The sequence below is a fragment of the Lygodium microphyllum genome, chromosome 2 (genome assembly GCF_053477565.2).
Source record: "Lygodium microphyllum isolate KBCC chromosome 2, Lygodium_microphyllum_v1.1.10, whole genome shotgun sequence".
Taxonomy (NCBI): Eukaryota; Viridiplantae; Streptophyta; class Polypodiopsida; order Schizaeales; family Lygodiaceae; genus Lygodium; species Lygodium microphyllum.
In genome coordinates, this window is record NC_141136.1 from 65,368,514 (window position 1) to 65,393,569 (window position 25,056).

At 40.2% G+C, this 25,056-nt stretch overlaps 1 protein-coding gene across 6 annotated transcripts; it reads right to left on the reverse strand.

The window, feature by feature from the left end:
• Positions 1 to 17,571: 17,571 nt before the first annotated feature.
• On the reverse strand, positions 17,572 to 22,442 carry LOC148039832 (uncharacterized). 6 transcript variants are annotated; one of them, XM_087665735.1, is made up of 4 exons: positions 22,311 to 22,442; positions 21,679 to 21,844; positions 19,862 to 20,007; positions 17,572 to 19,758 (listed from the first exon to the last, which is right to left on the reverse strand). In XM_087665735.1, the coding sequence occupies exons 2-4, from the start codon at positions 21,719 to 21,721 to the stop codon at positions 18,439 to 18,441; spliced, it is 1,509 nt and encodes a 502-aa protein (XP_087521861.1). In that variant the 5' UTR covers positions 21,722 to 21,844; positions 22,311 to 22,442; the 3' UTR covers positions 17,572 to 18,438. The 6 variants fall into 6 exon arrangements, with proteins under 6 accessions (XP_087521861.1, XP_087521869.1, XP_087521882.1 ...); XM_087665748.1 differs by having other exon boundaries at positions 17,574 to 19,725; XM_087665743.1 differs by lacking the exon at positions 22,311 to 22,442 and having other exon boundaries at positions 21,679 to 22,144.
• Positions 22,443 to 25,056: the final 2,614 nt, after the last annotated feature.

Sequence of the window (25,056 nt, forward strand, 5' to 3'; positions counted from 1 at the left end):
AAGCTTGAAAATATATCCCAAAGTTATATTTTCTTATCAAAAACTTATAATGTGTTTACACTATTTAACTCAATCATATATCTTTGTTTTGTTTTGTTTTGTGAGTCAAGTATGCACAACTAGGTTTTTGTAAGGTATCCAACATTGGTAGTCCCCTGTGACATGATAGCACCCCCTTTGCGGCCCCACCTATTGTGCCACTTGCATCATGATAGACATCCCACTACATAAACTACCCTATGGTGCAATGAGGATTGGTTGGGCTCCACAAAATGTATCCCTCGTGCTATAATGGCAATCACTTCTCACTCTTTCCCAATGACACAATAAGGGTTGCTTGGGCTCCACAAATTATCTCCCTCGTGCCATAACAACAATCACTTCTTACTCTTCCCCAATGATGCAATAAGGGTTTCTTGGGCTCCACAAACTACCACTCTCATGCCATAATGGTAATCACTCAAAAGCCTTCCCCAAAGGCACGATAAGGGTTTCTCGAGCTCCATAAATTGCCTCCTTCATGCCATAACAGCTATTCTCTTAATAACTTTCCAAGTTTCTCTTCCTTCTCTTCTTACTTGTGAGAGCATAGATCAAGTAGATTGCAAGAAAGGTCCTTATCCACCAATAGCCACATCCACAAGCTTTTGATATTCCTTTAGAACAAAATGTTGACCAAACTATGTTAGATCTTTCCATAGTGCCTAAAGAGGTCCCCATTATAACTCGCGCTTTGAAGCCACATCTTCAAATGATAGTCAAACTCCAAGAGCATGGTGAGCCTTTAGTTGTGCCCACGAAGGAACCTTCCAAACTAGCCACAGGAGGAGCTAAGAGGAAAAGGAAGTTAAGGTGATTTTACTATAGAGGTGCTTCAAAGAAATCAAGAAAGCCAAAAAAGCAACCAACCATCTTATCCCAAAGGATACATTTATCAAAGTGGTCAAGGATATCTCAAATAGATTATTCAATGTTGCCACAATTGGTAGACTCTATAAGAAGTGGCTCCTTTCAATTATACTTTGTTTATAGAAGACTGCAAATGACTTCATCATTGACTTCATGAATGTTTACATTGCTACTGCCCATGCACACAAGGTCATATTGATGAATGAGGACTTCAATATGATGAGCCTACTACTAATTATAAATTTTAGCCTTTAACATCCTCAATATTCCCTCAAAGTTGAGAAAAGTGACAGGGCCTATCATCGAAGATGTTAGTCACTTACTTGCCCAAATGGTTGTGAATGTTTCTTGAGATGCAGAGAAAGAGGATTACCTTTTAAGTATATCTCCAGAAGACAAGAGTATACTAGAGAAGAAAGATACTCAGCTTTTAGATTATGTTGTTTATTGTTGTTTGAGGTGAAGGTTGTTATTGGTTTTATTAACTTTTGCAAAGTTTCTTGCACCTTCATTCTCTTATTTTGGGACTTTTTCCTTTATAGGGGATACATTGCTTCTCTTAGTAATAAAATTGCTAAGAATATACTTATTCTTGATCCACTTCTGATCTCTATGGATCTTTTTTCAAAGTCTAGTTCGAATGTTGCATGATCTTTTAAATCTTTTGGCAATGCCACACACACACATATCTTTTTTATGTATGTTGAAAGCTAAATCCCTTATATATAGTTACTTTTGGTGATTTTTTTTCATATTTATTGCTACTAATGTTTTCTTTACATGGGTCATTGAAGTCTAATCTACTTTGATATTCTTGCCCGAGAGGTCATCCTTATGAATTCTCTTTCAAGAATTCATGGCATGGAAAAAATGTGTCATTAGTAGTCTTTTCTTATTTTCTAGATTTGTTGCTTGTAGTCTTTATACTGTTTCCTAACAAGTTTTCATTTCTAGTGCTGTTAAACTTGTTACTACCCACTTGATGCCATTTTTGAAGATATTGCTGACTCTGAGAGACCTTTAAAGTTTCTCCTTTAAGAGGTCCAACTACAAAGTGATGTACATAGTTGTGGATGAATAGTTATCTCAAATGTTTGCAAGACTATAGATTCAAAGTTGTTGAACATAGATGGGGTGAATGTATGTCTTTTATATTTTACTTTTAAGTTAAAATTATATTGTGTTCTCAACTGAGTTGTTGTGTGCTTTGTTTCAATACAAATACTACCTTGAGTCATATATGTCATGGACAAGGGAGAGTCATATTGAACACTATATTAGGAAAATTGGAAATTTCCATGCACTTTGGGAATCCCCAATACCTTTATTATGTGACCACACAGTCAAATCTTGTTGTTTGACTTAAAGGTGGAGTCTACCCTAAATACCATAAAAGCTACCTTTTGAAATCCCACTTTCAAATATGGATCAAGATTTATCCATGTGGTCAAATATTTATCACTTATTTGAAATTAGGATATGGAAAATTTCCAAGTTCTCTATATATGATGTTATTGAGATAATTTTGGACAAGGCACTCACATTGGTGGACCTTGACTCCCCTCTTCCTCCTAAATCTTCCAAGGGCAAAACCAAGAGATAGGTGAAATCTACAAGTGGAAAGGGCACTGCAAAGGCAACCACCAAAAAGTCTTTTGTTGCCTCCAAAAAGAAAGGTAAGGCCATAGCCAAGTCAACCACCATAAAGACGCATGTTGCCTCCACAAAGAAAGATATGCCAAAGCTCTTTCCTTTGAATTTTGATCCATCTCCTCTAAAGCCTTAAGAAAAGAGGGTACATGTGAATTTAAATTCTTCTAGCAACAAAAAAGACAACATGTAGTAAGGAACCTACTGATGATGAATGAAACCGATGAATATTAAAGAAGAACAAAAGTTCACAGAAAGGAAAACTTAAGGTTAGAAAGCCAACTAGCCTTGTATTTAAACCATGACAAGCATATTCTTCTAGATATCCTTCTAGACATCATGGCCTTTTGAATGTCTTTGACTATTCTGAGTTTGAAGCTCTTTACTGTTACTTCATTAGGAGTCTCCCAAGTCAAGAATGTAAGGTTTACCAATGGTAAATCCTCAACATGTCCATATGCACCTTCTCTTGACGGAATCACATATTTTGCATACTATACAAAAATCTTACTTTGCTAAAAAAAACCTACGGTTTGATGAGTATAGATAATGTCTAGGAATTCTTTATCAATTGCATAGAACATGCTAAGCCTCTCCATGGGTTGACATTCAGAACTTTTTGACAAAAAGATATCTAATACCAATAATCCACTATTTACTTAGTGCTTTAATGAAAAAATATATTCACATACAAGATTCAACTCAGAATTAAACTTATAATGGCTTTGCTAAAGGAAAATATTTATTTGGAGGCAAGTGCATTTCCTTCACCGTGTGAAAACATGTTACACCCTAGCAAACCACTCATGAGTTGTGATTTTGAAACCAGTGGTATGTCCCAGTAATACTTGATATCCTCTCTTTTTGTTTTCTTCATCTTGTGAGAGCCCCTACAAGATGGCAACATGGTAACCCAATTGCTTATACTAAATATTTTTAGCGGGAGCACATCCAATGTGCAAAGAAGAAAACTCAGAGAGAAAAGGTCAATGAATCCAAAACGATGTCAACAAGGCTGATGAAAATACACTAGCCACTAGGAAGAATATTCAAATGTGTCTTGAAAGTTGCAAAACCAATAGTATTAAAATTGCATCTCATCTTTATCTCATCTTTTGTTAGCTTTTATTATCTTTATGAGCTTTGAAACTACCAAAAGATGTAAGATCTCAGATATTTTGGCCAAATAAGAGGGAAAATCCATGAAATAGTCTCTACTATCTCCAAAGCAGAGACAAGAATACCATATTTTTACACATGTGAAAAACTCTCATTGGCTTTTTCCTTAATCTTGTGATGAACAAAAGTGCCATTTTTTAAGTTTTTTGTCCCTAATGTATCATGCCACCAAGCTCGCTTGCACTACTTCAAACTCTTGGGTGCCAACTATGGCATGCTCTGCCAACTTGATGGCATCTCCAAGAGACATGAGTACACCATGTATATTTTCAAGCTTCGGGTTGCTATACTTTGCAAGTAGATCATTAGATACGAGGGAGAATTCATTGGTGATTGCCAGCATCAACAAACCTCGTCCTTCCTCACTCTAAAATATGTATCTACATCATCGAGAAACAAAAAATCTTTGTTATCAATGAAGAATTCAATCATTCTATCTATATGACAGTGTACATCAATGGTAGGTGGGGTGTCCTCTTGCTCAACCTAAACCACTCCCCATGGTGTTATTCACAAGAACTATAGCTCTATTAACCATAAGGTCTAGAGCTTTTACCTCATCTGCAAGCCTTAATTTCTCTTTGGCATTGTCCCCATTAGTGAAGGATTTGGGTCAAAAACAACTTTCAGCAAACCCCCCCCCCCCCCCCCCAACACACACGTGCTCTTCAGTACTCATTGTGACTACAAGGGATTTTCACCTTCATTGAGTAACAAAATGAAGGTGGCCATCCAGGAAAGATAGTTAGTGCCATGTTGATCAATGCTAAGCTCATCGAGTGAGTGAGGTGCTTGAAGTGGGCACGTGAGATTTGCACGAAATGATCTAATTATTTATGAAATGCCTTTGTGCCATTGATGTACTTCAAGTCATTGCAGAGCACCCAATCTTCAATGGAATCCTCAAAGGTGATGGTCAACACCCAAAGGTATGCATTCATGTACTCACAATAAGATATTACATGCTTGGACCATGCCACAATACCATATCATAGTATTTTATATTGAAACAAAAGACTTGATAAAGGTCTAATCTCCCAACGAGGTCCGTGCCTTGAAGGAATTACATGAAGCTAGCAAAAGTGTGATCCATCATAGGATAAGGGGTGTAGGAGGCAAGTGCAAAGGAAGAGGATAAGTGGTTGGAGAGTTAGAAAATTAAAATGAGACCAAGTGAATGGTCTTTATAGGCAATGGACTTAAGATTTTAGTTTTTTTTTAATCCATTAAATTTTTTAAATAGATTTTTAAATTTAAAAATCACAAAAAAAACCAAAGTATACAATGTCATTGAATCTAGAATACATATAAAAAAATTTTAAAAACCCTTATTCTATTGATTGTGAACTTTCGATTTATGGTTTGTCTCTCCACACAAATTTTGACTTGTTGCAAAGCACTGGATACCATATAATTCTTCATCATTCTATTGGCCATTTGAAAAGAAAATAAATTTAATAAGTTTTGAAATATAAGTGTCCCAACCAAAACAAAAAGTTTCTAATATCAAACAAACTCGTCTTTCTACCACTAGTATAGAAGTTAAAGCTCTCTATACGAATGCTTCCTATCAATAAAGATACTTGGGTAGATTTAGGAGACTCCAACCATCGCTCACTGTAACTAACTCAATCATTCCACTTGGCATATAAATTTGAATATCAAATGCTTGTCCCATGTCTTAAATGGACTCCAAGGGAATCCATTGGCATGCTTTCTTCATCCAATGTTAATGAAACACAACCGCATGTATAATGACACTAGGGATCACCATTCTCCATGAAAAGATGTCACCTTTGTGCACCCCACCCACCTCATTTCATCCTTCTTCAACATTACAATTAAAAAAGTCTTCACATATATCCTTACAAATGAACATGGAGGGATATTGATGTGTATTAGTAGTTTTGAAGATACAAGTAAAAACATGAATTGGCACAAACCATGATAGGCATATTGATCTTAAAGGTCTCCCAAATTTAGAAAGGTATGAGTGTAATGTGCAATCTTCAATTTTAAAGTTTGAAGCATCCACTCATCCGAAATGGGCCATTCCAAAGAATTGAGAAATGGACAATGAAATAATTCAAGAGAACCATATGAATTAACTGATGTAGGCACTATATACATGAATCTATAGAAGAAAATATTGTGATCTAAAAGATATTGTGGTGACTTTTTGATCACCATTGTCTCATGGACATCCACATATAGAGCTTCATATGTACCAAACAAGCTTCTCAACAAGATTCAAAGGGAAAACGTTTAAGATAAGAAAAAAGAAGTAAAAACCTCAGTAACATATAAAAAGTTAAGAACACGAAAGTAGTGACTCATAATTCAAGGGGAAGAATGATCGAGTAGTCCTAGGAGGTAGTTTTAAGTATTCCACACTACACACATATTGAATTGATGCATCAAGACCGCCATCTCAAGCGTTCCAAAACCACTCAAGCACTCTTTCCTCTTAATGATTTTTGTAGTACACCAAAAGTACAAACTCAATGATGCCTTATTGCTAAAGGTTGCATGTAAATTTATGAATCCTTCTCGAACAATGCTCCTTCCCATTTGTCATGCTCATCCTTTGTATTGTGTGTATAAACAATAGATATTAAATCACAAGGTCGCCTTTGCTTACATGTAGATACCATTAGAATGGATTTGAGAAGAATAGTAAAAAGGAGAGGAATGCAATTAAAAATACTTTTGAATGGTGGTAGATATAGAGATGGAAGAAAGAGAAAAGTTGAGTGTTGTGTGACTATGGTTGGGGGAGAAGCTAGGGATTGTGTGGCTATGGTTGGAAGAAATACAGAAGTTGGGGATCGTGTGGCTATTGTTGTGTGAGCATAGAAAGGTGGGAATATTTGTGAAATGGAGGTAAGAAAATGACCATGGAAGAAATAGATAAGTTAGATGCTATGCAGCTATGGATTGAAGAAGCTAAGGGCTATGTGGCTCTGGCTATGTGAGCATAGAAAGATTAAAAGATTTGTGGAATGGAGGTAAAAGAATGACCATGGAAGAAAAAGAGAAGCTAGTTGTTGTGCGGTTATGGCTAGGAGAAGCTAGGGACTATGTGGCTATGGTTGTGTAACCATAGAAAGCTAATAAGATTTGTGAAATGGAGGTAAGAGAATGATAGTACTAGAAGTATTTCTTGTAAAAAGATACCAAAAATGTTTTTTAAACTATACATGATATACGAAAAGGTTTCGGAAGGGAAAAAGCCCTTTTTGGAGGATTTTTTTTCAAATTTTGAGTCATCTTTTTGAACACCTAGTGGGACCCACTTGACATGAGGTAATGAAAGTTTGGGGGGAAGGGGGGAAGGAGGGGGGGGGGGGGGGGGGGAGGGGTAAAGGGGACATAGGGAGATAAGCCCATAAGTGGTAGGGACAAGAAGAAAAGGGGAGGGATAAAATGCATACACTACCCCCTCTCCCATTTGTCCACCTCAAATCTCTTGTAATCAGGAGATTCATTAACTCTTAAGCTATCCTTTTTAGTCCATATTTCCCTAATGTCTGATCTATGAAAAAGCATGATGGAAAGCCTAGTTTGACAAACATGTCAAACAAAGAGATTTCAAAATGGATGACCTTTTGTTTCCTTACTCTATCAAAGGCATAAGCACAATATGAAATTCAAAGGCCTAGGTCCTTTCTGCATATGAGCAATTAGTAGAACTAGTTATATTGAACTTGAGACATTTGACATAGTGAAGGCATAGGCTTTTTCAATGGCAACTAGCTTAAAAAAATTTACCCACTAGCATATCCACTACACAAACTATCAATGGAGTTACCATCAATTGCCATTTATATTATTACAATTACTAAATTTATCGATCTTGAAGACGAAGAGCCAATACACACTATCTATCTCAAAATCAAGCTAATAGTCAAAAGGGAATTACAGTTGACATCCTTGTTGTTGAAAAGGAGCTAGTTGTAACCAAATCACTTATAACAATTGAACCAACCTAGGAAAAACCATACTTATTTCGAGTGCTACGAAGGTAAATCCATACAAATTAGGCACACCTTATAAACTATTAGGAAAGTGCCAAATTTTGATAACTCTTAAGACTCAAAGTTTCCCAATCATCTTCTATGTGTTGCTTGACATGGAAGGAGTTGGAAATGAGATATTATTGGGCCATCCATCTAAATGGCAAAGGAAGTGCCTAGTCGTGGACTTCGAAATGCAACACATTTACTTAGAAATACACAATGTTCAAATGATAACAACTTTCACCAATTGCACATATGCTTCCTCAATGAAAGCAAAGCAATTGACATTCAAGAATTCACACAACATAAACTCTAAGGAGGAGGGCTAACATCTTTCTCAATCAATTACTCCTAGCAAAAATGGAACAATGAAACCTAGTCAACACGGTTATTCCACCAAACAAAACCCAACCAATGGGTCCCCAAGATAAGGTGTAGAGACATGCATGCTCAATAACCACCATAGAAAGATAATGACCCCAACATAAAGGCAAGTATACTAATATCACATCCAAAAATGATCCAAGTGGCCCTAAAAATTTGTTAGAAGCACAAGGCTACTATGAAGATAAATCCTAGATGTAGTTACCTAAACCATCTCATCCCCTCAAACCCGAACATTGTACACATGATGTCACTTGTCACTCAAGTCATGAAGGTACTCTAGAAGAAAAAACACGACTCCAATACAGCCTAATAAACCTCAACTATTCTACAAGAAAAAGTGAATCCCTTGGTCCCCACACTTCAAAAAAAAATCAACACTCAGAAGGGAGTTCGACATATATTGAATATGGAACCTCTCTTGCACATCAAAGCTAGGTTGAGAGCTGTGGAGAGGACCAACACACATGGACACATGAATTACCTCACCTCTCAACATCACTAAAATCCAATGAGCACGAGCTAAGGCGTCATCACACTATTGTTCCTTTGTGATTTGTGCTTCAAGAGGCTCACCCACCTCTTGTTACAAAATTCAACTCTTATCCCATCCCTATGGCTACTCAACTCATCATTTCAATGCAACCATTTGGCCATATGAACCAAACCACTCGCAACAAATCAAATCCACCTCCTAGCTTGAGACCCCCTTACAAAAGATCATCAATTTTACAATTAGCTATTGACATAGCCTTGGAAATAGGTGAAGATATCATCATGAGCATTTGAAAGCTAGACAACACCTTCACCTTATTTTCTTATAGCTATGTAAGGCTAGACCTTGGTCTATTAGATGAAACCACAATAAAAGTGGTGAAATATTTGCCATGCTCATGGAAAGAATTTGAACACATTTAACATTCTACTCCACCCTTACCTAGACAGACTTCTAAGTGAGGAAGGGCATATTGCTAGCCAAATAGGTTCTAGAGATATATAATGCATGTTGACATCTGTCCACATGAGCATATTGCTAGCCAAATATCATGTGGATATATAGGAAGAGCATATTGCTAGCCAAATATATAATGCATGTTGACATCTGTCCACATGATATGGATCATTGTGTGTAGATTTTGAGTATAACCCTCACTTTATGATTGGTTTTTGCAAATCTCTCTATGTGAGACATCACCTTATCCACAAATAAATCTGCAACATACTTGGTTTATTATATTAATTTATTTAATTGAAAAAAAGAACACATCATGTGTGCTTAAAGTCAAAGAGCGAATTTTGAAAGTGCCAGATCTAACTCCCTTTTATGTATCAAATTTCAAATTCTTAATTCAAAAATTTCACTTCACCAAAATGCCTTCACACTAAGTGGTTTCCCTATGTAGATGGCAATGCAAGCGTTGCAACAAGGAGTCAAGGCAATCAGGGATACCAAATATGATGAAAAGAATAGCATTTTCACCATGGGACAGTAACAACGATTTGGTTGTCACACCCAATAGTGGAGAGTTGGAGAGCTAAAGTTTCACCTTTTAGAAAATTTAGATAAAGTGATAAAAATCTATAACATGTCCACGAAACTCATAGTAGTCAATGGGCTTGCCACTTATGCCAAAGCAATGTGTGGACTAGTAAAATTATTGGGATGCTTGACCTTCATCCAAACCTTTAAGCCAGAAGCCAAGATAGACACGATCAATAGAAGAAGCTGGAAGAAAACTCTATCCCATGGCCATTACACAAGAGTTGGTGGAGCTTACCCTAGGCCTAAAGAAGAAAGAAGAAGGATATAAGCCAACAAAGAAAGCATATGAGCATAGATAGTTGAATAATTATAGATTGATATCAGTGAAATCTAGGATGAAGTCTTATGAGTCACAAACCGTGTATTCCATTCCATATTCACTTACTACAAACTCAATGTGTTAGCTATAGTAAGATCCCAAAAGGAATCGTGGAAGACATATTGACTGAGAGTATCACCAAGCAAAATATGAATTTTGATTTATAATATTTTGGAATCACTTATTACAAGGGCTAAGATAGCACTATAAAAGACTCCAAGAACACTTATATGAGTGCAAAGATAGGTTCCGCACATAACCTAGGGGTCTACACTCACTCAACAAGTGTGCATAGCCTTGGGAGCTTCTATTGCAAGGATCTTCATAGTACACCTAGCAATAAGTGGAGAATTATATCTTATTGAAGAAAGTACAACCATCACAGCCACAACAACCACTACTACATAGGATAAAGAGCAAGCCATTGGAAGACAAGGTGCAATAGGGATAGACATAGCAAAACAAGGAAAAAGGAGAAGGAAAGTGGAGGAGGAGATTGGTATGGCAATAAAGGACACACCAAAAGAGGTAAGAAAAGAGAAAATGACAAAAGCACGATGGTCAAGGCAAAGAAAATCCAATCTCACTCCAACTATAACTAAGTTAGGATGGTAGGTTGCTAAAATTGGGGGGGAGGGGGGGGTGTAAGGGCTTTGTAGCTATACCATGCCGTTGCTACCGATTGCACCTATATAGGGAGTAGTAGTGACTCAAAGCCCTGCCTTGTTTCCACTCTACGTGTGATTCCCTATACCTAGTGGTGAACCCTCTTATGTGCGGCGTCACGAGGGTGTAGTCCTGGGATGTGTCTATGTTGTCCCGCTTTTTGGATTGAATAATACAAGAGTATACCTTGAGCTCATATATCGTATTACCTTTCTGTGCCGTGTTGAGTGCATAACGAGTGCAGGTTTATCACACTTGGTATCAGAGTGACTCTTGCTCGGAGTGGAGGAGTGCTCACGGAAGCAGGAGGAAAGATCTAGTGCCCCGAAGAAATCGAAGTCGTAATGACCCACAAAGCGACGCCCCGCGTCGTGTCGCCCCACGTCGCGTCGCCCCCCGACGCATCGCCCCGGCGTGACTCCCCAACATCGACATCCCACCGTCTGAAGACGTGACGCGGCTTCCCCGCGGCACGACCCACACCACCACAAGGCGAAACGCGGATTCCCCACATCGACACCACCACAACCACATGGAGGACGAGAGGGAGAATGTCACCCTCCCAACAATGGAGGAGAGGAAGAAAAGTAGAGGGCAAGAATGGAGAGTCGCCCAAGAGGAAAAGGTGGCCAGACTAGAAAGACAATTAGATGGTATGTCAGGCATGCTGGAGTCAATATGGAGGAACATGCAGATGAAGGAAGAGGAGGAAGAAAGAAGGAAAAAACTAGAAGTAGAGAATGGGTGATACAACAACAAGAAGAGGAGAAAAGACACAGAATGCAAGAGGAGATGGATAGAATGGGTAGAGAGGAGACATCTAGGAGGGCGCAAGATACAAGGAAGGACAAGGAGAAAGTAGTAGAATTAGGAAGCAAAAAGAAAGACAAGAAGAAGGAGAAGAAGCACCACCGTAAAGAAGAGAAAGATAGTGATAGTTCAGAAGATGATTATGGAAAATTCAAGATGCCCCAACCAGCCAAGTACAAGGGAGAGAGAGATGGGTTGGTTCTGAAGAAATGGATCGCAGAGGTAGACAAGTACTTGAAGTATTCACGAATAACCGAAGACAAGAAGGCGGAGGTGGCAACCATTTACTTGGAGGAGGACGCTGCCAGTTGGTACCTACTGGAACAAGAGCAGGGCCACACCATCTTTTCGTGGGAAGAACTCCAGGAAGAACTAAAGGACTACTTTATTCCAAAGATGAAAAAATTCAAAGTGAGAGATGAATGGAGAAACCTCAAGCAAACACAGGGAAAGATGAAAGAATATGTTAGCTAATATAGGTAGATCATGCTGCAACTACCAAACATGGATACAGACACTAAGCTACATGGATTTTTGTTTGGGATGCAAGAATGGGCTAGAAGAGATGTGGAGAGACAGGAGCCAACAAGCTTAGCAGAAGCCATGAGAATGGCCGAACGACTGGTGGACCTGGAAGGTAAAAGAACAACACAAGGGAATCAAACCAGGTTCAACACAAACCTCAATAACACCTTCAACAACAACAACTCATGGAACCAAAGGCCCGGTGCTCCTAGAGGGGCATTCACAGATACAAGGAGCCAAAACACCACCACCACCATGGCCGTATCACAAACTGCCTTAGTACCAAGAGGAGCAGCAGGAAGATGGGGAAACAATCACTACAGGCCAACCCCTAGCACATCGTATGGGCCCACAGGATCAAATACAACATGGTGGAGACCCCCAGGCCCGTCCGTCGGAATCAGATGCTTCAAATGCGGGGGTCCACACTACCAAAACAGATGCCCAATAGAAGATACAGCTTCGTCAAGTGGATCAGGGGTGAATACAACCAGTGCATATGGAGGAGAAGAACCACAACCACTGCGTATCCAGGAAATCCCAAATGGGAGTGAAGAAAGCATGGACCACCCAAGGGTAGGGTCAGTTAGCACCTGACCCCAATGCATGGCAGCCAGAGTAGCAGCAATCCACCATCTATACATCAAAGGCCAAGTGGGCGAGGGAAACCAACCTATCATGGTGGACACAGGAGCAACACACAACTTCATAACACCAGGGTGTGCAGCAAAACATGGATTAAAATTGTCGAAGGCCTCAAAAGGATTAACAGTAACATTCGCACAAGGAGAAGCCAAGGAGGTGAAACAAGTCTTTGCAGTCCAAGTAGAAGCCGACAAGTGGAAAGTAAAACTCAACTTCTTAGTAATCCCCATGGATGATTTTGAAGTGATACTGGGCTTGGAATTCTATGACAAGTATATCATTGCAATGTTTGGTAAAGGTGTAAATGAAATGATGCTAAATATGCAAGGAGAAGGCGTCAGAGTACCATGTGAAAGAATGCAACTACTTGGCAGGTCCCCAATCAAAGTGCAAATGAAGGAGAATAAGCCAGGAGTATCATGCCAAACAGTGAAACCAAATACAACCCAACCAAAGGGCCAGACCCAAAATGCACCGGTCTAGGGGACCGTTATCAGGCCACGTATCATGACACGCAGTGCCAAGTAGGTCAAAAAATCAGTCAAACAAGGAGATATGGTCTATCTGTGTATGATCCGACCGATTGAAGAAGAAGAAAGTGGCAAGAAACCCAGACAATAGAACAAGAAAACAGAGGTGGCAGAAATACTTGAGGAATTCAAAGATGTGATGCTAGCCGAGCTGCCCAAGGGTCTACCACCCAAGCGAGATGTGGACCACAAAATTGAGCTGATCCCAGGGTCTGCCCCACCGGCCCGAGCTCCCTATCGCATGAATCACACTGAGCTCATGGAATTGAAGAAGCAACTACATGAACTAGAAGAACAAGGATTCATTCGCCCTAGCAAATCCCCCTTTGGTGCCCTAGTGTTATTTGTAAAGAAGAAGGATGGGGGACTTAGACTCTGTGTAGATTATAGGGCCCTTAACAAAATCACCATAAAAAAAAAATACCCCATGCCCCTAGTGGAAGACCTCTTAGATAGACTGCACGGGGCCAAGTACTTCAACCATATTGATCTTAGATCAGGATACCACCAAATCCGCATAGCCGAAGAAGATATCCCAAAAACAGCCTTCCGCACCCGATATGGTAGTTTTGAGTGGTTAGTATTAGGTTTCGGCCTAAGCAATGGGCCAGGCACATTTTGTGGCCTCATGGATGGAATCTTTAGACCGGAGATAGATATCTTTGTCATTATCTACGTAGATGACCTCCTAGTCTACAGCAAGACCTTAGAAGAGCACAAGCAGCACTTACGCTAAGTTTTTGAGAAACTGCGGCAGCATCAGTTATATGCCAAGCTGGAAAAATGTGAGTTTGCAGTGAAAGAGTTGGAGTTCTTAGGCTTTATTGTAGGAGCAGATGGAATCAAAGTGGACCCTAAGAAAGTGGAACCTGTCCAAAGATGGCATGTACTGAAAACTGTAAGAGAAGTGCGGGAGTTCCTCGGTTTCACAGTATTTTGTTGGAGGTTCATCAAAGACTACAGCCTCATCACTGCCCCCCTCTCCCACCTCACCAAAGAAGATCACTCTTTTATATGGGGAAATGCACAACAGGAAGCCTTTGAGGAGATGAAGAAGTGCATGAGCCAAACTCCCGTCCTAAGGGTGCCGAACTTCACCAAACCCTTTAAAATCTCTACAGATGCATCTGACTACGGCATAAGAGGTGTACTAGTACAAGAAGGTCACCCCATTGCTTATGAATCAAAGAAATTTACCAATGGTGAAACAAGGTGGAGCACACATGAGAAGGAAATGTTGGCAGTCATCCACTGCCTTAGAAAATGGAAGCACTATGTTCAAGACAAACATACAATAGTCTTCACCGACAATATCTCCCTCAAATACTTCCAATCCCAACCCAAGTTATCGGCAAGGCAAGCCCGCTGGCTAGACTTCTTAGCCGAATTCGACCTAGAGATTAAGCACAAGCCCGGCTCCACTAACAAGATAGCAGATGCCTTGAGCCGGAAAGCTGACCTAAAAGCTGTCAGTGTGGTCAGCAGCAACTTCATAGAACCCGTCAAAGAGGCCCTTGAGCAGGACCAAGAAATGCACAAGATAATCAAGGATGTGGAGACAGAGAAGACCCCCCATGGAATGTATACCTTAGAGGAGGGTATCCTATTTTTAGGCAAGAGATTGTATATCCCCAACAATATGGAGTTGAAGAACCTCATCCTGCATGAGATACATGATGGCAAGATTGGAGGCCACAAAGGGCAAAGCAAAACCTTGGAGGCTCTTAGGAAGCAGTTCTTTTGGCCGAATATGAAGGAAGAAGTGATAGACTACATCAAAACTTGCCCCACTTGCCAAATGGTCAAAGCACCACAAACAAGACTAGCAGGACTACTATAACCATTACCGGTACCCAACCGCCCATGGGACGTCATTAGCATGGACTTCATTGTGGAACTACCTGAATCCCATGGGTACACAATCATGTTTGTAGTGGTGGACTATTTCTCCAAACAGGCTCACTTCATCCCAGCCAAACCACCACTAAATGCCAAAGAGGTAGCACACCTCTTCTTCACACATGTATTCAAACTTCATGGCTTACCATTGGCCATTGTATCAGATAGAGATGGAAGATTCATGAGCGACATGTGGAAGGAACTTTTCAGGACCCTGGAAACACAATTGAGATTCTCATCATCCTTCCACCCGGAGACAGATGAACAAACAGAGCGAGTCAACCAAGGCATTGAAGATTATCTCCGAAGCTATGCCCGAGTGGACTAGAAAGATTGGGCCTTGTACCTTGATGTCTTGGAATTCCACTATAACAGATCCATCCACTCGGCAACAGGGTACACCCCCTTCGAGTTAGCCACAGGAAAAGAAGTCATTACCCCACTCGCCTTAGCATCCAGAGCGGCCAAAGCGGAAGATCAAGATGCAGAAGAATTCTTGAAGAAGTGAAGAGACCGCAACGCAGCAGCTAAGCGAAGCCTTGAGCAGAGCAAGATCACCAGGACAGAACAAGCAAACAAGAAGAGAAAGGCTGTACTATTCGCCAAGGGAGACATGGTCCCAGTTAGCTCCAAAAACATGTCACTTCCTAGAAACATGACCCCCAAGTTCAATCACCGATACTATGGACCCTACCGAATCACTCAAGTGCTGAACGAAGTCACCTACAAACTGGACTTGCCAGACAGTGTTTGTGTTCATAATGCATTTCATGCTCGTCTTCTGCGCAGGTTCTATCCAGACAACCAATGGGGACGACGCGTACCAATGCTCCATTCCAATGGTCCCTTGGAAGTCGAAGCATCCCTCCGATGCCGGGAACAAAGAGGCTTCCCCGAATACCTCACCAAGTGGCGCGGGCGTCCACTCAAGGAGGCCACTTGGATCTCAGAAGCAGAGGCCCGCGAACGTAGAAAGGATGCCTTCGCACTTTGGCTCAAGGAGAACCCCCCTGTCCCTTCCAACGACCCTTGAGCCTCTCCAAGAAAACCCAAAAACAAGGCGGTTCTCAATCATAGACCCCAAACATGCCCCACTCCTCAAATGTAATCGAGTCGAGGGTGGACCCGCATGGTAACAATCAACAAATAACTCCAGGAAACAAAGCCCCCAACTGTCCAGTTTAGATGGGTAGGCAGTGACCAGCTTGCTAAAAAAGGCTGTGTTAAGACCCCCAAGTCCTAGTGTGGCAGACACTGACCAGTCTGATAGTATAGACTGTGTTAAGACCCCACGGTCCAATTAGACCGGCAGACACTGACCAGCTTGCTAGTAAAGGCTGTGTTAAGACCCCGGATGAGTCAAACAACAAGACACTACCCTTAGATTGCTGAGAACAGCAATCTAGTAAGCGGGGGTGAGTGTAAGGGCTTTGTAGCTATACCATGCCGTTGCTACCGATTGCACCTATATAGGGAGTAGTAGTGACTCAAAGTCCTGCCTTGTTTCCACTCTACATGTGATTCCCTATACCCAGTTGGGAACCCTCTTGTGTGCGGCGTCACGAGGGTGTAGTCATGGGATGTGTCTATGTTGTCCCGCTTTTTGGATTGAATAATACAAGAGTATACCTTGAGCTCATATATCGTGTTACCTTTCTGTGCCGTGTTGAGTGCGTAACGAGTGCAGGTTTATCACAGGGGGGATTGGGGGGTTTCAAGTATCTAGGTGCCCCTATAAGACTAGCTATAATAGAAAAGCAAAAGATGGAGTGGCACAACTCTAAGATAGAGCGGAAGATAACCAAGCACTCCAAAATTCCTTTGTCTTTTGCAAGTAGACTAACACTAATTAACAAATAATTATTGCCAACAACCATGTTTGTTGCGCTATGACAGCGTTTAACATCAAGCGAGGAGAGAGGTTGGGGAAGGTTCTCATATCCTTTTTATGAAGATATGGTTTAAAGAAGTGGCACTCCACTACCTGCTTGGAGTATAATAACAAAAGCTACTAAGAATCGAGGGCTTGGGCTTGAGATTTCCGGAAAAAGGGTGAACATATATTCTTCCAAGAATCTAATGAGGATGGAAGAGAAGAGCAATAATCTATTAAGCAGCCCTGCCAAGAGGAAGATAAGATTTTAGCCTTAACTACTAAAATAGCCATGAAAGGCTATGACACATCTAGAAACTTTGTAAATGGATGGAAAGATGTCACAAAGAACCTAGTCTAGAAGAATGAGAAGCCTAGGAAGGGAGGTAAGCCGATTCTTCAATGTGTGTGGACCATCATCCCTCGAGCCTATGAAGACGAGGTCCCACCCATTAACATGAACCCCAACCTTGCCAACAAAATAGTGCTCCAAGGCCTGCTAAGGTGGAAGGATGTGTGGAATTGGGAAAGGGAGGAAAACTTCATCTTGGAGGAAATTGCAACCAATTTCAATTTGGGAGCTAAAGAAAGGAGTTGGGTGGATAGTAACCCGACGAGAGTATGGCAAAGTCTTGGACACCACAAGCCAAGCCTGCAATCAACATGAGAAAATGGCAGGACTTCCAAAAAGATGGGTTGGATATCCCCTTGCAAGTCCTCAACAAGTGGAGGAACTACTACCCGCACTCCAGAGCTGGCTCACGGAGCGGAGGCTTGTTAGGACTTGGAAAGCAACCCCAAGTCGCTAACTAAATTTACAGTTGGGTGTAGGACAATGCGCTAAACACCGGATGGATGGTCACAATGTTTGGGTGCAATGAATAATCATGTCTTTCAAGATCTGTCGATTTGGTAGTGAGACTTATGTGCTCTGTCGTATTCACATTTCTTTAATAGCAATGATCATAATGAAGATACCAATATTATTCTTTGTGCAATCTCTGTTTTTTGTATTCCCCGCGTATCCTTTCTTTTATTAAGTACTGTTTTTTGTATTCCCCGAGTATCCTTTCTTTTATTAAGTACTGTTGTTCGCTATGATTGGACATCTCTCTCTCCATGTTAAGCTTTGGATATGGACCTGTTCTAATGTATTCTGTGGGGATATCTATACCCAATTACATTTACTGGTCTAGAAAGTAGTCGCCAAGAAGTTGTCCTCTAAGGATAGGGTAGGAAGGATGATGAAACTTGACGTGAATTGCATCTTTTGTGCTCACATTTCTCAAATTTACATGGAATGAGTTGCGTATAAGGCACTCCTCATATTAGGAGCTAAGAAAGGAATTTGTTGAATGAAGTGCAAGCATTCAGGAGTCACTTACCTAGCTTGGGAAAAAATGCCAGCTTATCTACTCCCTAAACCTACACTGAAGGTTGTAAGCAGTGACAAATAAAGGACTTGAAGATGAGCTATTGGTGGATAATTAACTCTTTTTCCCCAAGAATGTGCTCAGTGAATGCAATAGATGTTTCCTTTTCCTTTCTGTCAATGTTTGATCCACTGCTCCTAGTGCAGCTGAAGGGGAGAGAGTGAGATGTGAGGATTGAATATCTACTCTCTTATCATCGAACCCTGTGCTCATGTTACACCTCCAGAGGCTAGCTTGGTTTTCCACAGCTTGATTGGCATCTTCAGCTATTTCTACTGCCTGTAGATCATGCCCTGCAGATCTCTCAACTGCACTTACTGTGTCTTGTATCCTTAGATCACCTGACCTAACCATATATGCTGGAGCATATGTGTCATCCCCCTTCATGTGTGAAATATCCCTGCCTTCATGCAGTTCCTTACCAGCACGCTGTTTTTGTCTTACAACCTTGTGTGCTCCAGCCTCTGACACAGAGTCTGCTTCTGCTCTGGGCTGTTGCAGTGCTTGCAAGAATGCCTTGATAGCTTCGTTATATCTTGCCTCTGTTGGATTTACCACCTTAAGCTCACACTTTGTCTTGATAAGCTCAGTCATCAAAGTCATGACTGCTGCAGTTGCAGTTGCTTCTCTCTCCCTAAAATCTGTAAGCTCTTTTCTCATGTGAATCAAATCGGTTTCAAGTGTTTGCATGGTAGCTTGAAGAGATGCTGCATTCTCCAAGGCCTTATGAAGATCTACTGTTCCCAAAGACGAAGCACTTGCAACACCTGCAATCTTGTGCGTCTCTTCGAGCTCTATCTTTGCCCGTCCAAGATTGGTAAATGCTTCAGATGTTGCGTTTGTGACCTTTTCTTCTGCTATTTTAGCAACTTCTAAATCATGCTGTAACGTTAATAACTCTTCAATTGCAACCGCCAGTTTCAATTCAAGTTCTTGCATGGCTATAACATGCTCCTCACAAAAGCATGGTGAAGATCTTTCATTTCCTACCATACCTGCTAATCCTGCTTCCATAATCTTGTTGTTGCCATTCATTCCTCCTGGAACAAGACAACCTTCTGCTTCTTGCCTATTACCAGACTCCTTGGCAAGCTCTTTCTTGGTACACTGTAATTCAGTAGCAGCAGTCATATGTTGCTCCTGTGCCACCTTCACAGGAATCTCCCACATAACATACTTTGCTTCTCCATCCAGAACCTGTGGTGTCACTTCGCATCTGACCAAAGTTGCATCAACTTCTTGTCGCCGTGTTTCATTAGTTTGAATCTTTTCAAAGCCCACAATAGCCTGTTTATTGGCTTTCTCTCCATCCCTGAACCGTTTGGCTAGCTCCTCTATTACCTGATGTGATTCTGCTGCATTAGCTCCACATTTCTGTAAGAATAATACTTGTTGCTTTGAAACAACATTCAAAGAAAAGCTAGTTTTGGGGTAGTAGGATTGATGCCTTTAGTAATGTGAAAAGAAAATTGCATACCTCTGCCATTTTCACTTTCTTCTGTTCATCTTTTTCCCCAAACATGCTTACAGCATCCTTTACGGATGAAGATGGTAACACTGTTTCAACTTCACTTGTATTATGTCTGCAACGATAAAGCTGTGTCACATTGACTGCCATTTTCACTTCTCTAAAACAAGCAGAGAATATTCTGTGTTAATTTGAGTATAAAGTAGTCATGCAAAGAACAAATATTTATGAAAAAAGTAGTCTGAAATACAGAAACAAGTTCCCAAGATACAAGTGTGTAAAGAAAATAATTCAAAACAACCACCATCATACCACAAAGGCAGTGGATAGCACTCAAAACTTGTGAGTGTCCAAGTTCCAACTGTTACAAGATACCACCCCCCCAAAATTTCACCACTAGCATTGGTGTAGCCAGCACCTTCAGCCTCCAATGATGAACTGCAGTTATACTTCCTCCCTCCCACCTACTTATGGCCAGTTCATGCCAATAGATCAGGTCTGATCAGCAGCCATGGCAGGAACAGCATGGGTCATGCTGCATTACACAATTGACAAAGTATGTCCACAAGAAATCTGATGTGCTCTAGCGTCCATTCCACCACTTGGAGCATGTATTCCATTCTTTGCCAGTGTGTGCAGGGACAATCATTTTCTGTATCTCCATATGTGCTCCACTACAGCATTCTCATGTTGATCTTCCTGGTCTCCTAAGCTTCACCTATCACCTTGGCAGGGAGGGACTGAGAAAAGAGCCACACAGGTGGCCTGTAGTGGCAACGAATCTCACAAGGAGGAAGGTCCCTAGCACCAAAACATGAAAGGAAGTTTCTCAATGCTTCCTTCTTGTCTTTAATTGCCCTCCCCAACAGCTGTTCAAGGAGTGGTTGATGTCAAGCCATAAACTTGAAATCATCTCTGTTAGAGAAGTTCTTTGCTGCTCAACCACTTCCTTGCATCTCACTTTCCAGACATGCTAAGCTAATGCAACAAATAATGTTCCCAACGATGCATATGTATGGTTTCCAACAATAGAGATATATTGTTGACCACTCTGTTCCCAAGACAGGTGCTCTCTAATGGCAATGAGTCTCGCTTTCCAGACATGCCAAGCTAATGCAACAAATACTGTTCCCAATTATGCATACGTATGGTTGCCAACAATGCAGATGTATTGTTGGCTACTCCATCCCAAAGACAGTTTCTCTCTAATGGTGATGTATCTCACAAGGAGCAAAGGTCCTAGCTCCCAGACACAAGGAGCTCTCCCTAAACAAATTACTCATCCTCTTCAATCACCTTCCCAATAGTTGTTGAGGGGATGAAAAATATCAAGCTATATACCTGAAATTGGAACGAATCCTCTGCAATTCAATCACTTTTTTATGTTTGACTTTCCATTTAACCAAGAATAGAGCTGCATAGCTGGCACCTAATGGCAATGAATCTCATAAGGAGGGTGGCATGTAATGGCAATGAATCTCATGAGAACGAAGGATCCAAACTCCAAAGCATGAACAGAAGTCTCTCAGCAGTTCCTCGTCCTCTTTAACAACCTTGTCCAACAGCTGCCTAAGGAATGAATGATGCCAAGCATATACCTGAAATCATTCCAATGGAAGAAGCCCTCTCATGCTTGATCACTTGTGTGCATCTTACTTTCCAGACATTCCAAGTTAAAACTATGAATGATCTTCATACTGATGCATATGTACTGTTGCCCAATATGATATATTGGCTGTAAGTTCAAACCTTGCATCCAGAGTTTAAAAAGAAATAAGCAAAATAGGGATGGGATTTAATTAATGAGAGCTAGTCTGTGCTTTTACGTTTTAGTTGCGCTTTGATTACAGCCTTGCAGATTGATTGCATCTTGGTGGTGTATCCATGATCTGGACAATCATTTTCAACACCTCCATGGATAGGTATTCCATTGCAGCCTTTGCAGATTGATCCTCCATACTCTTCTGATCTTCACACCTATCACTTCGACAGCTGCATGATTAAGAAAAGCAAGTGGCTTATAATGGCAATGCACAGCACAAGAAGGAAGGGTCCTCTTGGTTTTTACGTCCTGGGACCTTCTGAAATGACCACTCCCACAACATGTACCCTATTTATCTGTTGCCTGAACATTCTATTGCTTCTAGAATTGTGTGTTTTTCATGTACATAGGGACATGGAAATAATGATGCAACCAGCAAGAACCTGTCTAGATACAAGTATTGTTATGAACTGATCAAGAAAACTAGATTTAATCTATTAATAAATTAATCAAAATTTCATTATACACATTATCACTGCAATTATCATGCAATGACAAGAAATGGCTAAAAATTCACCAATGCACATTATTCACGCCTAATTATTGTGATTGAATGATCAAGAAAGCTGGCTTGATGGATGAAAAGTTTATCAATGCACATCATTAAGAGGGGTGATCAGGAAACAGGAAGTCTACCTGAGCAGAAGGAGGAGGCTAGTGTCGTGATGGAATGACTGCTTCCAAGCTGACTGGCTTTTTGAAAATAATAGCTTGAGGCATCTCCATGCCTTCGCATGCGAGCAGAAGATATACCATAGTCGCTTGTTCTACAGGACAAGCGACGTCGTACAAGTTACTGCGCCTCCATTTCTTTCTTGTTTTATAAATTGTTCTAACATCCTACGTCAAATGAATTGCGAATCTTACTTTAAGAACCTTTCAAATGTTGAGGTTTACAAAAAGTTTCGATTAAAAGATAGTGTTGCAAGCAAGTTGGTATGACGGGCTGGTGATCTTGGGAGCAAGTGTTGCAGGCAGGCTAGTGGTCTTCTTCTTGAGCTTGGGGGCAAGTGTTGCAAGCAAGCTGGTCTTTTCCCTGAACAACTCTCTCTCTCTCTCTCTCTCTCTCTCTCTCTCTCTCTCAATGGAGAGGCATGTGCCACACATCACGAGGAGATTTTTACTATTAGTTGGTTTGTAGTTTTGTTTAGTTAGTTTAGATTAGGTGTTGGTTTATTGTGTGATATGGTGTGGCTTAATTTATTACACGATGTGATGTCATGTAATAGGTGCGAGAGAGAGAGAGAGAGAGAGAGACACACACACACACACACACACACATTTAAATTAAAGCTTTGGTTGGTGTTGCTCTTTGTTGGTGTTTTGGTTGCATGTTTGTAAGTAGATGAGTGTTTTTTGGAACTATTGTTCTTTCAAGTAGTTTTTTGCAGTCGTTGTACAAGTTAGTAGTCTCTCTCCTTCAACATGGTTGTAATTTTGATTTGATTTTGTTGTTTTTGTGATTAATTTATGTTATTATTATAGTTAGAGAGAGAGAGAGAGAAAGAGATAATATGTCTGTTGGCTTATTAGTTTGGATTAGTTTTATTGGTGTTGTTATTTGGGGAAAGAAATAGAGAGATGTTTACTTGGTTTATGATTAGTTTATTGTCATATTATTGTTTACTAGCAAGTTTAATTGGTAAGCTTAAGTATATGTTAGTAAGTGTATGTTTATTGTTATTAGTTTTATTAGTGAGTTAGAGAGAGAGAGAGAGAGAGAGAGAGAATGCAAGAATATTTATTAGTTTTGTTAGTGAGTTGGAGAAAGAGACCTAAGTAACCTTTCCAACTTTCATTTGTGTTGGTATTCATTTTGTTAGTGGGTAGGTTAGTTCAAGTTAGAGAGAGAGAGAGAGAGAGAGAGAGAGAGAGAGAGAGAGAGAGTATGTTTGTTAGTTTTTTAGTTTGCTTATTTTATTATTATGAGATGTGATGAGAGAGAGAGTAGTTTCTTATTTGTTAGCTTATTTTATTTGTTAGTGATTGGGGAGAGAGGGAAAGAGAGAGAATGAATGTTCATTTACTATTATTATTTAATTGTTCATTTGTTAGTGGTTAGTGAGTTCTTGGTAAGGTGGTAGGTTAGTTTTATTTGTGTTGCTAATGGGTTGATTGATGTCAATTAGTTTTGTAAGTAAGTTGGTTAGTTAGTTAGAGGGAGAGGGAGGGAGAGAGAGAAAGAGAGAAATTATTAATTATTAGCTAATTATTAGTTTTATGGATTAGTTATTAATTAATTATTGCTTAATTATGGACTCTCTTTCTCTTGATGCAGGTGTGGGGGCAGAGAAAGAGAGATTAATTAATTATTATTAATGTTATTAGTTCTAATTAATTAATTAATCAGGTATGGGAGAGAAGGAGAGGGGGGAGGAAGAGAAAAATTAATTGATTGATTGATTATGGAGAGACACACACACACACACTCTCTCTCTCTCTCTCATAGGGTATGAAGTAGGTTCGTTAGTTTTGTTAGTAGCTTAGTTGGTTGGTTGGTCTTATATAAGGTATGAATTAGGTTGGTTAGTAGGTTAGTTACTTTTGTTAGTAGCTTAGTTTTTTGGTTGGTTAGAGAGAGAGAGAGAGAGAGAGAGAGAGAGAGAGAGAGAGAGAGAGAGAGAGCACATCTTTATCTCTCTCTCACTCTTTGATAAATAGGTTGTAGTGGATGAGACACCTCTCTCTCTCTCTCTCTATCTCTCTCTCTCTCATCCATGAGACACACACACACACTCTCTCTCTCTCTCTCTCTCTCTCTCTCTCTCTCTCTCATATGTAGGGTATGAAGTCTCGGTATTTTGATTTGAGTTTGTGTAATAATTTGGTTTTATAGGCAAAACTCTGTGTGTGTGTGTGTGTGGGTATTTGAAATAGTGGAGTTTTCAATGTTGGATTTATATAGAGAACACACACTGACACACTTTAAAATATGAGGATCTACATTAGATTAGAATAAACATTTTAATATATGTGTTTTAAGACATGGGGTGGCTCTGGGGTGGAAGATATCAACACTTTAAGATATGGAGCAGAAGATTATGTACTAATTTTAAGATATGTATTATATTGTCAACCCTTATAGGTACGAGAATGGAGCCATATATCTTGAACTCCAAAGTAGGGACTACAAATTTCTATACCTATATTCTTCATGGATTATCAAGTAATGATTTTCTAGGGAAAGATATCATGTAGTGTGCACCCTTGGATCATAAGGGTCCATTTTATACATGCGAATGAGATCAAGCAATGAGGCTCTTTGTCCTAGAGAAAAAGTCCCATTCAAATTGAAAAGCCAATTCATTGGTAGTTGTAGCATTCAGTGCACCAAGGGCTAAATGATAATACTATTTATTCCATAAGTTTCATTATTGAGATA